Raw genomic sequence first — 15,864 nt, 5'->3', positions numbered from 1 at the left:
GAACGTATGACGTTTGATGCATGTAGAAAAACGCTTTCAGTGTATATTTTAATGCTTAAGTTGCTGCACAATCTTCAGCTGTACTTAAATAAGGAGTCATCGCATGTATTACCGTGGGCGCTTATGGTCATCTCTGCTTTTTACTAGCTTGTCTCCTGGCAGTTTAACTCATAAAGCCCAGGGCAGACATGCAGCAGCCGTTCGTCCCCATCTGGCTTAAGAAAGCTTTGCATCCCTCAGGAGGAGCCAGAGGTCGCAGCTTCTGTGATCCTGAAAAGTGTTGTAGGATGGTTGGATGGATACATAAATGAATACATTTGGTGATGTAGTCTCTGTGTTTACAGCATGAAGGGCTCCCCTCCAGATGCTTCTGAGTCAAGCGACAGCCTGCATCTTGATGGTACAGTAAAATATCCTCTGCAATATCTGCCTCACTAACTATATTTTATACTTAAAGGTGGGGTAGGTAAGTTTGAGAAACCGGCTCGAGATACACTTTTTGTTATATTCCATGGAATGCTCTTAACATCCCGATAGCAAAAAATCCATTAAAAAAAATATCATCCGTGGAAGCTGTAGTACTGTAAAAACCACGACCAATCATCTGAGCCGGCCCGGCTAAAGTAACTGGATGGCCTACCTGCCTGTCAGCCTTCCATCTGTGCACAAACTTATCTCGTGCCTCATTGGTCATGTGCGTGTTCGTGTGTGTTGGACGAGGGGCTCTGTGAGGAAGTGGCAGATTTTCTCCGGTTGTGTATTTTCAAATTATTGCGCACTCGAGCTGGTTTCTCCAAAATTACCTACCCCACCTTTAATCATCATACAGTTAATTCACCCTGAATACATGAAGCTGTTTTCCTATTTAAACATCTTGTAATTGTTTTTTTAGATGGTGTAAGAGTCAGTGAAGGCATTTCCTATTAGTTTCCGTTTTAAATTATATTTAATGTCTGAATTTTACAATAAAATCCTCAAAATCTAGACCAAGTCTTTAGGAGAAGTCTTAAAATGGCAGGTGCAATCTGCCTTTATGGTAGATACTGCAATGAATGTATGTAAAACAATATCTGGGTTAATGTGTCAGAAATCTGGCTGGTGGGTCAGTTTAATTTAGCAACAAGCCTTGTTTAAGCTGGAGTCTTGAGTACATTTCCCTTAGTTTATGATCTTATATTATTTATTTTCCTTTCCAGAGTACACGGCGTTGTACACTTATGAGTCTCCGGAGCCGGGGGATCTGACCTTCAGAGAGGGAGATTTGATCCTGGTGAGCAAGAGAGACGGAGAGTGGTGGCACGGCTCGATAGGAGGCAGCTCCGGCGTCTTCCCCAGCAACTACGTCAAACCCAAAGAGGCCGATGTAAGAATACTCAACACAAGCCGATATAAAAGAGAAAAAAACACTGTAGCCGGTCTTTTACTGTATATTAGGTTACTTTATATTGTCTCCAATGGTAAAACATATCCTGGAGAAAGGGGACTAGCTGCATCAAGACCAGACATCACAACAAATAAGAACACATATGCAAACATAAGCCAGAGATAAAAACAATCAACCAATTAATCACATGCTCTTAACAATACTTATAGCAACACAAATGCAAGGCATACATCTCAAAAACATACACACTATAGTACAAAACTGCTTTTTATTTGGGGGACCCTGTTCTAGACCCCTTCTAGACTTCAAAGCACAAACTCAAAACATGAACATAAACATTGATATCAGTTTTGGTATTTGTGGTGGTAGTTAATAACATTATAAAGCAGTGTAATGATGATATAACTGTATTTATTTCAGACATCCAGTTTATCTGCAAAGAAGAAGCCAGGTGAGCTCATAATGTAGTCTTTTTTTGGTCTAATCTTTGACGCTAAGTCACTTAGTCACGTACCAGAATAGAGCAGAATACCTTTTTGTTGCATTTTTTAAAAGTTGCATCTTTGTGTTGTGTGCACAGAGATCGCCCAGGTGATGAAGGCCCACCCCTCCACCGGCCCTGAACAGCTCAATCTGGAAAATGGCCAACTCATCCTCATCCTCGGCAAGAACAACTCTGGCTGGTGGCTCGGAGAGCTGCAGGTCAGTTTCCATCTGCTGTTCACAGCTGTGTCTTGATGGACGCTAGAGTTGATCTCCGTCCTCTTGGACTTAAGGGAGGATTTGGAGAAAGTTGTTGACCAGCTGCTGTTCTGTTTGATTTAAATATCATTTTCCACGTTTGTCTGTGTTATCTGACTCTAGGCCCGTGGCAAAAAGCGTCAGAAGGGCTGGTTTCCTTCCTCTAATGTCAAAGTACTGGGATCCTCCAGCGGCAAATCCACACCAGCACCTCAACCAGGTAACACACACACACACACACACACACTAAATACATGTCAGATGAAGACCAGTGATAAAAAAATAACAAAGTACACTAGAAATATAAATAATATAATGGTGTAACTCTTTTTCTTTCTCAGTGTGTCAGGTGATCGCCATATACGACTACATAGCCGCCAACGGGGATGAGATGAGCTTCTCTAAAGGTCAGCTGATCAACGTGTTTGACAAGAACAACCCTGATTGGTGGAGGGGAGAGATCAACGGCGTCAGTGGTCTGTTCCCCATCAATTACGTTAAGATGACCACAACAGAATGTGACCCCAGCTCAACGTGTAAGTAGAGCCATTAAATATGATATGATATCATGAAAAAATATGCAAAATACGGAGATGCTCTTCTCCCTTTTTGCTTCAATTCACTATGGCCCAATCCCAGTCTCAAGCCTGAACACTAGACCTCCTCAGGCTTCATGACTTTGCTTGTGTACGCAGCTTTAGTCCTAGGGTGAATGAGGACAATAATTGCCAGATCTTCACAGGCTCTTTGCACTGATGAACTATAGGCACGTCTCTAATGAAAGTCTGCAGATATGCAGCGTTAAAATAATAGTGTTAAAAAGGATGCATCAGAGCCTCAATGCACTAGAGGATTTCCCAGTGAGGTAACCCCGATCCAACAAGTGTTAAAGGTCACCTATTGTGCAAAATCCACTTGTTCATGTCTTTTCTACATCAACCTGTGTCCCCTCTGTGTAAAGAGACTCAGACTTCTCTCTCTTTTTGTCCTGATCCATTTATATAAAAACCTGTCTGAAAATGAGCTGATCAGATTTTGGCCACTTTATGATGTCATTACGATTTTCTGGCTTGTGTAACCATTAGCCAATCAGCAACCAAGGTAACCCACCCCCCAGTAATAGGGGACCTTTAAGAGAAACGCGACTCAACTTCTCTGTGTGTGGAGATCGGGATTGGGCCTATAACTAACTAAAACATATCATTTGTTCATCTTTGCAACCCCCATCAACCATTACTGAATCTTCATCCATCCATCTCTTCATCTGTATATCCTTTATTCTCACTGACTATTTCACCTTTCTTCCTATTTCCCCACCTCCCTCACTCCCTTCCCACTCTGCGCTTCTCCTTCCCTTTTCTCTCGGCTTCTGTCTCTTTCTCCTTCTAGGGCGGTAGAAATTCCTCTTCCCCTTCCTTCTTCCTACTCCTGACTCCAGAGAGACCCACTATTACACACTGCTCTGAAGTGGCACTGTGTCTGGACTCCCTTTCTACTAACTTATTGAACTAATGGCTATGTGATAGAGGAAACAATGGGAGAGTCATGTGTTGCCTGTGAACGAATAATGATTCTGTGAATTTAAAAGCCTCCGTGCCTTTTTGGATTTCCTCACTACTTGTTCTGATTGTGAACTGATGATAGTACATTATGCAGAGAAATAGTGGGTCTCTCTGTGGCTTTTCCCTCGTCTTTCCTTTGTTTTCCCTTCACAAGACACGTATTTCCCCCTTATTCTGTGCTGCATCAAACTCCTTTTCCCCTTTTCATACACATTGTTTCTGCCCTTCTTACTCTCCTGTTATGAGAGTCTAGCTCACACAGAGCCCACTATTTGTATCCGTCTCTCCTCGGAGTTGTGTCTTTCTCAGCCATGATGTTTAGGTTTGACTGACACTTCATGTGTCCTCACCGTCAAGCTTGTTGATATCTAAAAAGAATAATGCATGCTCCAAATTGGGGCCCAGCCCTCCTTCAGTTGTTTAAACAATAAGGATTGAAGTATATCTTCAGAGAAATATGTTCAGGAAGGAATAAAGTAGTAAATATGTTCAACAAAAACTTGAGGGAACAGTATTTAAAATATATATATTCTATTTCAATCTCTACAGATGTTTGGAGATGTGGCATATTATTTTGATTTCCACTTTTTCTTTGTGGGCTTTTGATTTTGTGCCTTTGAAAACCTTTAGTTTAGCTTACTTTAGACATGAAATGGTACAAGCAGAATGGTACATCCTGTCTGTTAAATTTAAATCAATAACTGTTTTTGAAGTGAGATGAAGCAAGTCTTCCCCATATGACGCACTGTTTTAACACTATTGACAGACATTCTCCTCGAGGGCTGTCATACAAACTGCTGCTGCATCTTATATTAACTGAAAGCTGTATTTGCTGCTCCTCTGAATTTTTTCTGAATACAAAAGCTCTTCTTATTAATCATTTTGTACATCCTTCTCTCCTCCTCTCCTTGTCTGAGACCTGAAATGTAGATGGAGGCAGAGAATAGACTAGATGGAAACAAGTTGAAAGAAAGGATTCGTCCTTGTAGAGGGCGCACCTAGAGACATTTCTTGTTTACAGGCAGGAAGAGAGAGGAGCTAAGGAGTCACAACATATTGAAAAATGAGAAGAGCTCCTGCTAACAGTGTTCACCACAATGACAATGACCTACAGAGGTTACCTGGCTCAGTTTAATGCTCTTAGACTTTTGAAATTGGTTGAACCATACTGACAAAAGGCCGTATCAAGAGCTCAGTCAAAGCAACCACTAGCAAAACTGATCTGAAAAAATATACAGAACATTTGTCGTACAAGATGGTTTCAGTATTTTCAAGATGTGTACTAGTATATTTTCTGGTTCTAAAATAAAGTATACATATTAAAATGGTTTTAGCAGATTTTTTTGTTATTGTCAAAATAAATATCTATGGGGTTTTGTGTGTGTGAGAGTGTGTGTGTATACACAAGATTAAGATGGGCAGATATACAGTATGTGAACAACTAACCTTTAAATGTTTTAGTGACCTGTACTGTATGCACGGTTAAACATCCATGTGTGTTTCTTACTGAGGTAATGTTTGGTGTCTACAAATAGTCTCAATTGACTGAAGTCTATGAAAGTTAGAAAAAACCCAAGCTTGTTGTGCGCCAAACATGCGTCACAGGGTGAGAAACAAAGAGAAGATTCCTCCTCCTGTTTTGGTACAAACAGATTTGGTCTAGGAGAGGTTTAAGTCTGGTTTTGGGAAAGATAAGAGCACAGACAGAGAAAAAGACACACAGGAGAGACAGAGTACTGGCAGACAAACACAGCATTAGACATATAATTATTTTAAATACCTGGAGAGACAGTCAGCACAATGACTTTACAGAGCAGCTTTCACTTTTTAAACCTTTGGGAGGAGACAGACACAGGAGAGGAAGGAGAAAGCCCAGTGAGGGAGCAAAAGTCAGAGAGCATGGGACCCTCACAATGGGTTAATGGGACCCTTGTATCAGGTACGTATTTACTGGTTTTGTCGTGTTCCATTTGCCTTTTCATCCCTTTTTTCCCCCCTTTCTGTCCCGTCTTTCTGAAAGCTTCAGTACTGTGCGCGCATAAACTTGAGAGCAGACGACTTAAAGAGAGCAGCATCGTGTTTAAGCTAAATTAGCTCCACTTGATGTGGACCTAACGTGTGATACATTTCGAAGTGAAACTGCCTCACTCCTTCACAAGTCCTTTCTTAGTGAACTTTTGGGAGTCAGTCTTTAAGAATTATTATAGAAACCCTTTACCACCGAATTCAGAGAAATCCTTTGACTGTCATTTGTGGCATTATGGAATCCATACAGGTATATCAAAGTATCAATTCATGTTTATGTAATGTTGTAATGTCTCTCTGTTACTATTAAGGTATATTATAGATAGTGTCTCTGTATTTTTTATAGTTAACTTTATGTTTAATTTCAATGTAATCAATCAATTAAATACATTTTGAAAGTGATAAAAGCAGCATATTTTGTTGTTGTTGTCCAAACGTCCAGCAGGAGGCAGTGAAAGCAGTGCTAAAGTGCTGCTGAGGTTTGAGTAGTGTCTTGGTTTCTGTTGCATTGGTTGAATGTTGTGTGTTTCTGTGCTGCAGGGTGTGCGGACCTGAACAGCCTCGACACTCTGAGCTCACAGGAGAAGAAGAGACAGGGTTACATCCATGAGCTGATCCAGACCGAGGACAGATACGTGGAAGACTTGCAGATAGTGATGGAGGTAATGGACACATGTCCTTCATAAAGAGAGAGTTTCACCCAAAAGTCCAAAATACATATTTCCCGTCTCACCTGTAGTGGAACGTATCAATCTAGACCAGGGGTGTCAAACTCAAATACACAGTGGGCCAAAATAAAAAATAAATGGTACTAGTCGAGGGCCGGACTGGTTCAATGTTTATTTCAAAACTTATTGAAATGAACTTATTGTACATATTAAACCTGAACTAACAAAGCTTAAATGATTGCCTATAAAAACAACATTAAACATTAAATAATCAGTTGCATTCATTTCTTATGGCTCTATCTGCAGCTTTTCCGGAGTCATTTCTTATGATTCTTAACAAGTAACATGTAATGTAATGATTACATTTTTCCACAGGCCAACAACAGCTTCAAAAAAACGATTTCCCTCAAAGAAAAAACCAAACATGCCCTGTTGTCGCAAGAAAAAAAGTGCAGAAGGAAACATCCATTGAAACTCAGGGCCCTTCTCACTTCGGTTAAATGGATTCCTTGCGTCCCTCACTTGCGTCGTTTCCCTGCGTTTAGTCCCTCCCACCAGGGAAGCATGGAGGGACGCAAGGAAACCACGAGAAGCAGGGAAATGAGTTTTAAGAGCAATGGGACGTCCTTTCCTCCGGAGCGTCACGTGAAGCGACGTCCGTTTGTGATGACGCTGCACAGCTGATCGTCTGACAGCAGCTCTGTCCCCGTTATTTCCACACACACCCCCGCCTCTGTTAGTACACATTTACTGACACAAACAATTGTATCATCTATTGTAGACCCAAATAAATAAAATAAAATAAGAACTAATTCTCAAAAAAGATAAACGCCATTCTTAAAATGTATAAACGAACAATAGTTTGATTAATATTGATTAGAGTGCACAAAATAAATAAAATAATTCAAAGAAGAAAAATAGATATGTTATCTATTAAAACCCAGTTAGATTAACATTCATTGGATTGCACACTTTGTTTGTTTGTGTGGATATGTAGCACATTAACATTTTAAATAGCACTTAATGACTGACTGGATGGAAATGACAATAAATGAAAATATAAAACAAAAAAAGCGATCATGAAAATGTTTCCAAAAAATGAATAAAATGATTTGTGACCACTTTGTTGTTCAGATATATCACATATTTGTAACTAAATGATACATTAATTGAAACAAAACACAGTTTAGACTGAGGAGAGAGTTTCATGTAATTTCTTCACTCCGCTGGGAAACTGCTCTCACATCAAGAAGCATGAGATCAGTGCATGCACTGCATCGTCCAATCAGTGAGCGATACACAGTAAGGGGGCGGCGCGAGTGTCTGAGGATTTCATCGAAGGATGGTCTGGTGGTTCCTCGGTTATAGCTCCTCCATTATCGCTCCTCGGTCCTCCGGCAAAAATAAGGCCATTGGGACGCTACTCAAGATGGCGCAGACAAATTAACTTCCGGTGAGACCGAGACCGAGGAGCGAGGAAATGAAAAATAAGAGAAGTGAGAAGGGCCCTCAGTGTGCTGCTCTGTGATGCTAGTTCAAGCCAGATACTTGGCATCTCATCTTGGGTGCAAGTTCGTCAATGTTTGGGCTCAGGCTCTGAGCTGAGGAAACCCTCAAGTTGAGTTAAGGTGTGGGTGCAATATACCGGCGGGCCAGATCTAATAGTAATTAGAAATGATCCTGCGGGCCGAAATTAAATCCACCAAGGGCCTGATTTGGCCCCCGGGCCTTGAGTTTGACACATGTGCTCTAGAATGTTTTTGTGTGAGTTTACCGAATAAATCATTGGTACAGATGCCTGCCTTCTCTCTAATATAATGGAAGTAGCAACTAAATACTTTTAATAACTCAACAGCAACTTCTCTTTCTAGAGTAATTTTCTGAAAATCTAGAGACCTTGTTTTATCTGCAAATTATTTTTCTTTCCACCGAACCACAAACATACTACCATACGACCTCACAGAAAAGTTTGAATCTACGCATGTGCGAAAGTCTAGATTGATAAAGAAAGTACACGTAAAAATGTATTTTGTGTTGGAACTGTCCCTTTTTTATTTAACAAGGTGATCTACTCTGAATAAGATACATATTCTGTCAATCCAAAGTGTGTCGGGGTGTCTGCATGATCTCCTGGTCACATAGATGACAGTGTGTTTAATCTGCTATTTCCTTTCTGTCTAATGTATTCTCTCTGTTCAATGTGTGTGTGTGTGTAGGTTTTCCAAAAGCCTATGTTAGAGTCAGGCAGGCTGAATGAGGCTGAGATGACCATGATCTTCGTCAACTGGAAAGAACTGCTGGCCTGCAACACTAAACTTCTCAAGTAAATATCATGGAGTGTGTGATGTCTAGGAGAGAGAGTCAGTCTGATGGAGTGACATGTTACAACTTCAGCTTTTTTAAAGTTATTTCTATAGACCTGTCTAGATAGATAGATGAATAGATACTTTATTTATCACAAGTTGGGAAACTGTTTTGTCATAGCAGCATGTTTGACAGTCATTGTGCAACAATTACAACAATTCTTAAAAATAGAATAAAATACAAATACAATAAATTAAACATTTAAATAAAATGTATACATATTCACAGTAGGAAAGCAGAGTATCCAAGAATACACAATATAAAATATACAGAATAAATTAGAATACACTCTAATATAACAATCTACTAAGGGGACAGACACATATAAACAAAGTCTAGTATGAACATAAGAAAAGGATGAACAGTAGCTTTGAATGAAAAGTAAAATCTGGAGCATGGATGTTTATGCTTGTATTTATGTGTGTGCAGGGCGCTGCGTGTGCGTAAGAAGACTGGCGGGGACAACATGCCGGTGCAGATGATCGGAGACATTCTGGCCGCGGAGCTGTCCCACATGCAGCCCTACATCCGCTTCTGTTCCTGCCAGATCAACGGTGCAACGCTGCTGCAGACACGCATCGACAGCGAGCCGAACTTCAAGGACTTCCTCAAGGTAGGAAGGGTTAGACAGCGAGAGAGGGAGTGGGAAAAAAGAATGTAGGTCATAGTGGAGATGTTTCAAAGTACAGATATTCTGCAGCTATATACATGAAGGTTCACATCTACATTTTGAACAAGTTTAAAACCATTGTTTTTTATTCCCATTAGAAAATTGCCACAGACTACAGGTGTAAAGGCATGCCGCTGTCCAGCTTCCTGCTGAAACCCATGCAGAGGATCACACGCTACCCACTGCACATCAAAAACGTAGGCCATCATGTTCATGAGCGTGTCTGTGGGAACGTCTCATTAAGTAGATCAAATACTGACCTTACTGTGTGTAATTAGAACAAAAAAAAAACGTGTTACCTTTTCTGGGTGTAATTAACTTGTGTGTGTGTATCTATTTGTGTGTGTGTGTGTGTGTTTAGATCCTGGAGAGCACCACAGAGTGCCACTCTGACCGAGGTCCTCTCAAAGAGGCTCTGGAGAGGGCGGAGGAGCTCTGTCAACAGGTTCACTCTCTCATTTCTGACCTTACGTGTTACTAATCATATTTAGTAGTTTTAGCTTTTTACTGAATCCTGCGTGGGAAGGATTTGAATGATGTTTTTTTTTTATTATTGTGTTGATCAGGTAAATGAGGGCGTGAGAGAAAAGGAAAACTCGGACAGACTGGAATGGATTCAGAACCACGTACAGTGTGACGGTGCTGCAGAGGTATTAAGATTATCAATGAACTTGCAATTTAGCATTAAATAATTGTATAATTTATCATACATTTATGAATGCATAATCTCAGAGAATATTTGATCCTAATGACGTTTTTTTCTTTCTGCAGAACCTCGTCTTTAACTCGCTCACTAACTGTTTGGGCCCCAGGAAACTGCTCCACAGCGGCAAGGTGAGTAAAACTGAAACGGTTCTGGATATTTTCTATTTCACCAAATGAATATTTTAAATGTTAAAAGGACCAGAGAGACAGGGGAGTACATCGAAATGAAATGTGAAACATTAGTGGGTCAGACATGAAGAGTTTTACTCTCGTATCATGCGACCACAACAGCCCGGGCTGTTGTGGTCGCATGATACGAGAGTAAAACTCTTCATCCAATTTCATCCGAGCAGAAACGCAACAGAAGCATCTCAGGCCGGGACGACTCAGAACAAGAATAATATTGTTAAACAACATTTGCTTTTTGTCATGTCATGTAAAGCTGACTAAAGTACAACATTCATCACTGAGCCTTGACAGAAGTAGCTTTTCTGAGCCTTGCAGATTCTCATTGTTATAGTCATTTATAAATAATATATTCTTTATATATATATATCTTGTTTCCTTTCAGATGAACAAGGTGAAGAGCAACAAGGAACTCTGGGCTTTCCTCTTTAACGACTTTCTGCTTTTGACTCACGCGGCTAAGCAGTTCACATCGTCTGGGCCGGATAAACTATTCAGCAACAAGAACAACGTACAGCTCAAGATGTACAAGCCGGTAAGACACAAACACACACACACACACACACACACACACACACACATGCACGCGCAAACACACACACACACAGACAAACATGCTATCTTTTAATATCGTCTTTGAGGGAGCATGTATTTTCTTTTAAAGAATCTTAGAATATGTGCATTTTCTTTGTCGCAAGTTACTTTTAATGTTAAAGTTGAATGTTTGACTGTGTATAACGTTTGATCTCCTGCAGCCTGTGCTGCTAAATGAAGTTCTGGTGAAGCTGCCGGACCCCTCCAGCGACGAGCCCACCTTCCACATCTCACACATCGACAAAGTCTATATACTCAGGACGGACAATATCAATGAACGGTAGCTTCACACACACACACACACACACACACACACACACACACACACACACACACACACACACACACACACACACGATGTTTTTGGTGGACTGTACAATAACTCTGTGTGTTTTCAGGACGGCTTGGGTTCAGAAGATCAAGGCTGCATCTGAAGAATTTTTTGAGACAGAAAAGAAAAAAAGGGAAAAGGCCTATCAAGGTTTGTCTCTGCACTCACCCAGCCGGACTGATGTAACCAATGTGATGATCTCTTTATGAATCCACCGTGTGTGTGTGTGTTTGCAGCACGATCTGTGAAGGCCAGTGGAATAGGAAGGCTCCTCGTTACCATCTTGGAGGCCACTGAACTGAAGCCAGCCAAACCTAACGGTGAGCAGGAAGCAGTCATGTTCGAAGGTGGTCCTTCCACCTCAGTGGACTGAGAAACACACCTTGAACCTAAAACGTTTTGGTAGAATCCAGATGTAATCCCTGCTGAGTGCTGCACGCACTGCTGCATAGATGTCTAATGAAGCCAAGATGATAAGCCACATTTAATTACGGTGCTCTGTCATCCCTTTTTTCATCCTTTCACTTCTGAGTCCCTCTGTGTGCTTAGTGCTTGTGCCTCACTTAAAAACATTACTATTATTTCCTTAGAGGGAATGTCTGTTTTAAAACTGAAATAGTTAAATATTTGAATTGTAACCCTGTAAATGGCAGTTTTTAAAATAATGCCAGTCAGAAAAACGTGTGTCCAAATCTATTAGTGTTAGAAAATGGATAAATCTGGTGGAAACTGGGAGAAGCCACGGCTCTAGATGGAATGAGCTATAATAGATGTTTTCTGAAATGGCTGTCAAATCAAAGTTTTAATGGGAACTTGTTGTGCTTTAGGCTCTTATTATTTTGGCTAGAGAGATTATTATAGTTTTATTATAGGAGCTATGGTTGAACTTTCAAAACTTTGAGAAAAAAAAACCTCACACCTTTTTCAAAATGAATGCCGTACTGCATTAACACAGACGAAATGGGGCCCAGTGGTTAAATGCTCTTCATACTTTCTTTATTTCTTATTTCCTGTTCCTCTTCTTCCCCTCGTTCCTGTCTGTATGTTGTTCCTCTATCTTAATCTGTCTGCTCCCCTGTCTTCATGTTCCCTCTCCAGGTAAAAGCAACCCTTACTGTGAAGTGACCATGGGAGCTCAGATCTTCACGTCCAGGACGCTCAACGACACCCTGAACCCCAAGTGGAACTTCAACTGTCAGTTCCACATCAAAGACTTGTACCAGGACGTCCTGTGCATCACCATCTTTGAAAGGGACCAGTTCTCACCTGACGGTCAGTCACCTGCTCATTACTGCCCATTTGATTTCTCCCCTCATTCCTTCCAGCTGTGGAAATACCATCATCAGCCAAAAATGTGCCCATTGTTGTTGCTTGATTTTAACTTGGAGCAGCTGCAGTACCCATGTAGCTTGAATTACCTACCGGCATACCTTTCTGTAAGTGTAAGCAAATGCTGTTCTTTTTTATATGTAACACCTTTCCATGTTTTCCCCCTATCCCAAGCCTGCTGATTTATCTGTAAAGCCCCAAAATTAAGTGAAATGGCTGACTTTGCTGAAGACGCTGACATAATTTTGACTTCTAGCCCCCAATTCAAACCTTTGTGTCACTGGAGCCCCACACATACCCAACTTTCACATTCTCTGAGCTCTTTTAAAAGCCAATTGAAATAAAATGTTGCTTTTGTACTTCTTCTCTTCATATCAGACTTTCTGGGCCGGACAGAGGTTCCTGTAGCCACCATAAAGAAAGAGTTGGAAAACAAGGGTCCGGTGACGCGTCGTCTCCTGCTGCACGAGGTTCCTACGGGGGAAGTGTGGGTCCGCCTCGACCTGCAGCTCTATGGCCACAAATAGACTTTTATATATAGATATATATATAGGATGAACTGAAATAATAATGGAGTCTTCTACAGAGACGACAACATTAAGATATTTTAATCCTGCAGTGTAACCAAAAGAGAACGGCTGCTTTCTGTCACCAAAACAAACTCAGACGGTTGCCCCCACATATCAAACAACACTCTCCCGATCGCGCATCACGCCTTAATATTTTAATAATAACCAGCACTAATAATACCTCTTCTGATGTCATCTGGATCTGCCAGTAGGCGATCAGGGTCAGAGTGACATCATATAAGACCAGTAAGAGACGGATCTTTTCTTCCTGTCTCATGATCTCAGAAGGGTAGCAGGACTGGTGCAGCAGTTTAGGCCTGAGCAGTATGTTCTGTACACTCTGAGGGAAAGAACAACTCCAGCGTGGCTTCCTAAACACTGCAGGCACACAGAGTGACATGAAGCTGAATCTGGTTGAATGTTTAGCTTTCATAGGGAGGCTGTTAAAAAAATATGAATAAATCAGCAAAACTTTACTATTATCTAGACTCTTAAAGGGATAGTTACGATGTTTAGAAGTTGAGTTGTATGTGGTGCTCTCTATATCAGTGTATAACCTACTGTAGATGGACAGTTTGGAGAAGCGTGCATGAGTCACGGGACTGAAGCAAAGTATTATTATGCTGTGGGCAGATGAACAAAATGTGTTTTAGTCACCAAGGCAAATATAACTGCTTGAGTTCCCTGTCAGACAGGGCTTTCTTGTGGCAAGGTAAAGTGGTTTAAATTAAAAATAGCATAAACTGATGTCTAAATGATGTTAAGCTGCTGCCCCAGTTCATTGCTTTATTTCAGTGTTGTTACTCCTGTCTGCTTTTTCACTCTAGTGTAGATAATACACTGACCATGGATAAGAAGCTCATTCAACCCCATTGAAAAAAGACCCAAACCAAGACAGACATTGGGTTTTAAGTGTCACACACTTTGCCAAGTCTGGTCAACCACGGCCATTTAATAAGTTGGAATGTTTTCTTTTAATTTACAAGAAATGTTCATGTTGAATCTTTTTTTCTGAGATTAGGTCATGACTACAGATTTCAAGAGACTCTGCTCTTTGATCTGTAAAAACCTCTCAATTACTACCGTGGATTAGGGACAGCAGCTGGGTAGCTCTGATCTGAAGTTTATGCTGCAGATAGAAGATCTCAGGATACGTTGTTCTGGGATTCACATGTGTCACTGTAACAATGTTGTGTTTGTCTTTGTGTCTTTGGAGTGTTAACATTAAGTTGAAGTATAGCAATATACACACATTTTCAGCTGAGGGCTCTTGATGCTGCAACTTTTTACAAGTTAACTCATAATGTCTGGCTTTAATGCAAGTCATCTTTTTTAGTCTTTTAAAGTCTGTTTCTAAAAACTATTATTTGGGATAATGTGGGTCTTGTTTGTGGTCAAATGAATTAACTTTTTCTTTCATGTGCAAAATCAGCTAAGGCCAAGTAGTGTGATTGCTAAAAGATTGAGGTGACAAAATGAAGTTTTTGTGGATGTTTTTTTTTTTGAGGTAAAACAGATTGTCAGCAATAACAAACATTATTTACTCATTTTATTTTAGTTCTTAACATTTTCACCCTACCACACAGACTTGTAGGTGTCGTTCTTTAGCAACCGCCTCCTTGACAGCAATACTTTTCTCAAAACATCCCCCTTGAAAAGGTTACAAGGATGTCGTTTGTAAAAGCTTTTTATTTATGTTGTTGGTGGATTTGTTGGTGTCTTCTGCCCTGTTTTTATTCCTTTGTCCTTTGCATCCAGTCCCTTTTCTAACTCTGAACTCCTGCTGGTGCTCTGGATATTAACAAGAGAAGTGTTGTATTTATTTCTTAATTTATGCGTGTGTGACTATTGGAGCGGCTTTGCTCGCGGTGTCATCTTGGATAATCAGTTGTTCTCCACTGAGTTTGTTTTGTGTGATGTCAAATATTAAAGATGTGTTCATGTTGATACTGTTTTGAAAGGCAATATAACATCTTAGATGATTCTCTGCGATGAGTTTTTCTGTAAAGTAGGCTAGGTCACTCGTCGTTTTGTTAGGCCTGCTGGTTTGTAATCTATTATTCGATCCACAATACTCTGTTTTTAAGTCCTTTATTAAAGTTAATGCTATTTGAAGATGTGCAAATAGACTGGACAGGTCTGTGTAGAGGTGTAAAAGTTTGTCTTTTATTTTTGCTTTTTATTTTCCGCAGCCTTCTGAATTGACTGCTGCTGTGCTAACTGAGTTTTAAGGCTTCTTTAACCCAGATTGTCTGTAACCTGCTGTCTGTACTCACTTCGCCCTACATGTGGCGCTCTCTGAATCAGGGTTTCTCAAGTCAAATTAAAGACATTAAAAGTAAACAAACTGTCAAATTATTGGCTGTGGCATTTAACCTTTGTAACTTTCAGCCAACATCTTCCTGCAGCAGTACTGAAGAGGTGAGTGACCCCCAACTTCAGCTTTAGACACAACGAGTATTTATAAAGCTGCACATTAATGAACTGGGCTTGGACACCATTACATAAAAAAAGACCTTTGCTGTCATTTTATCCATACTTTTTGTTCTAACGTAAATACAGAGTATTCTTTTAAAAAGAAATGGATCTAATGAGGATAAATGACATGTTTGGTGCATACATCATGCCCTATCATGCTCAATTTCTCGTTCATATTTGTTTTTTGTGACTACTGTTTTACATGTTTTAATGTTCAAAAACATTTACATGCACAAAAACCTATAGAACACACTGGAA

The 15,864-nt window shown here is 40.3% G+C and overlaps 1 protein-coding gene across 3 annotated transcripts in view; it reads left to right on the top strand.

Annotated features, from left to right (window-relative positions):
• Positions 1–15,475, top strand: part of itsn2b (intersectin 2b) — a 42,534-nt gene extending 27,059 nt beyond the window's left edge. For all 3 annotated transcript variants that reach the window (XM_034224268.1, XM_034224266.1, XM_034224267.1), the window contains 19 exons: positions 345–400; positions 1,197–1,363; positions 1,805–1,835; positions 1,965–2,086; positions 2,249–2,345; positions 2,467–2,661; positions 6,253–6,374; positions 8,597–8,703; positions 9,174–9,357; positions 9,513–9,611; positions 9,776–9,859; positions 9,981–10,064; positions 10,186–10,248; positions 10,691–10,840; positions 11,061–11,179; positions 11,298–11,380; positions 11,467–11,550; positions 12,329–12,502; positions 12,938–15,475. In XM_034224268.1, the coding sequence (XP_034080159.1) occupies positions 345–400; positions 1,197–1,363; positions 1,805–1,835; positions 1,965–2,086; positions 2,249–2,345; positions 2,467–2,661; positions 6,253–6,374; positions 8,597–8,703; positions 9,174–9,357; positions 9,513–9,611; positions 9,776–9,859; positions 9,981–10,064; positions 10,186–10,248; positions 10,691–10,840; positions 11,061–11,179; positions 11,298–11,380; positions 11,467–11,550; positions 12,329–12,502; positions 12,938–13,086 (2,170 nt within the window). In that variant the 3' untranslated portion in view covers positions 13,087–15,475. The remainder of the gene's footprint in view (positions 1–344; positions 401–1,196; positions 1,364–1,804; positions 1,836–1,964; positions 2,087–2,248; positions 2,346–2,466; positions 2,662–6,252; positions 6,375–8,596; positions 8,704–9,173; positions 9,358–9,512; positions 9,612–9,775; positions 9,860–9,980; positions 10,065–10,185; positions 10,249–10,690; positions 10,841–11,060; positions 11,180–11,297; positions 11,381–11,466; positions 11,551–12,328; positions 12,503–12,937) is intronic.
• Positions 15,476–15,864: the final 389 nt, after the last annotated feature.

Source organism: Gymnodraco acuticeps, unplaced genomic scaffold (assembly GCF_902827175.1).
Source record: "Gymnodraco acuticeps unplaced genomic scaffold, fGymAcu1.1, whole genome shotgun sequence".
NCBI classification, from domain to species: Eukaryota; Metazoa; Chordata; class Actinopteri; order Perciformes; family Bathydraconidae; genus Gymnodraco; species Gymnodraco acuticeps.
This window is presented reverse-complemented; position numbering and strand designations above follow the sequence as displayed.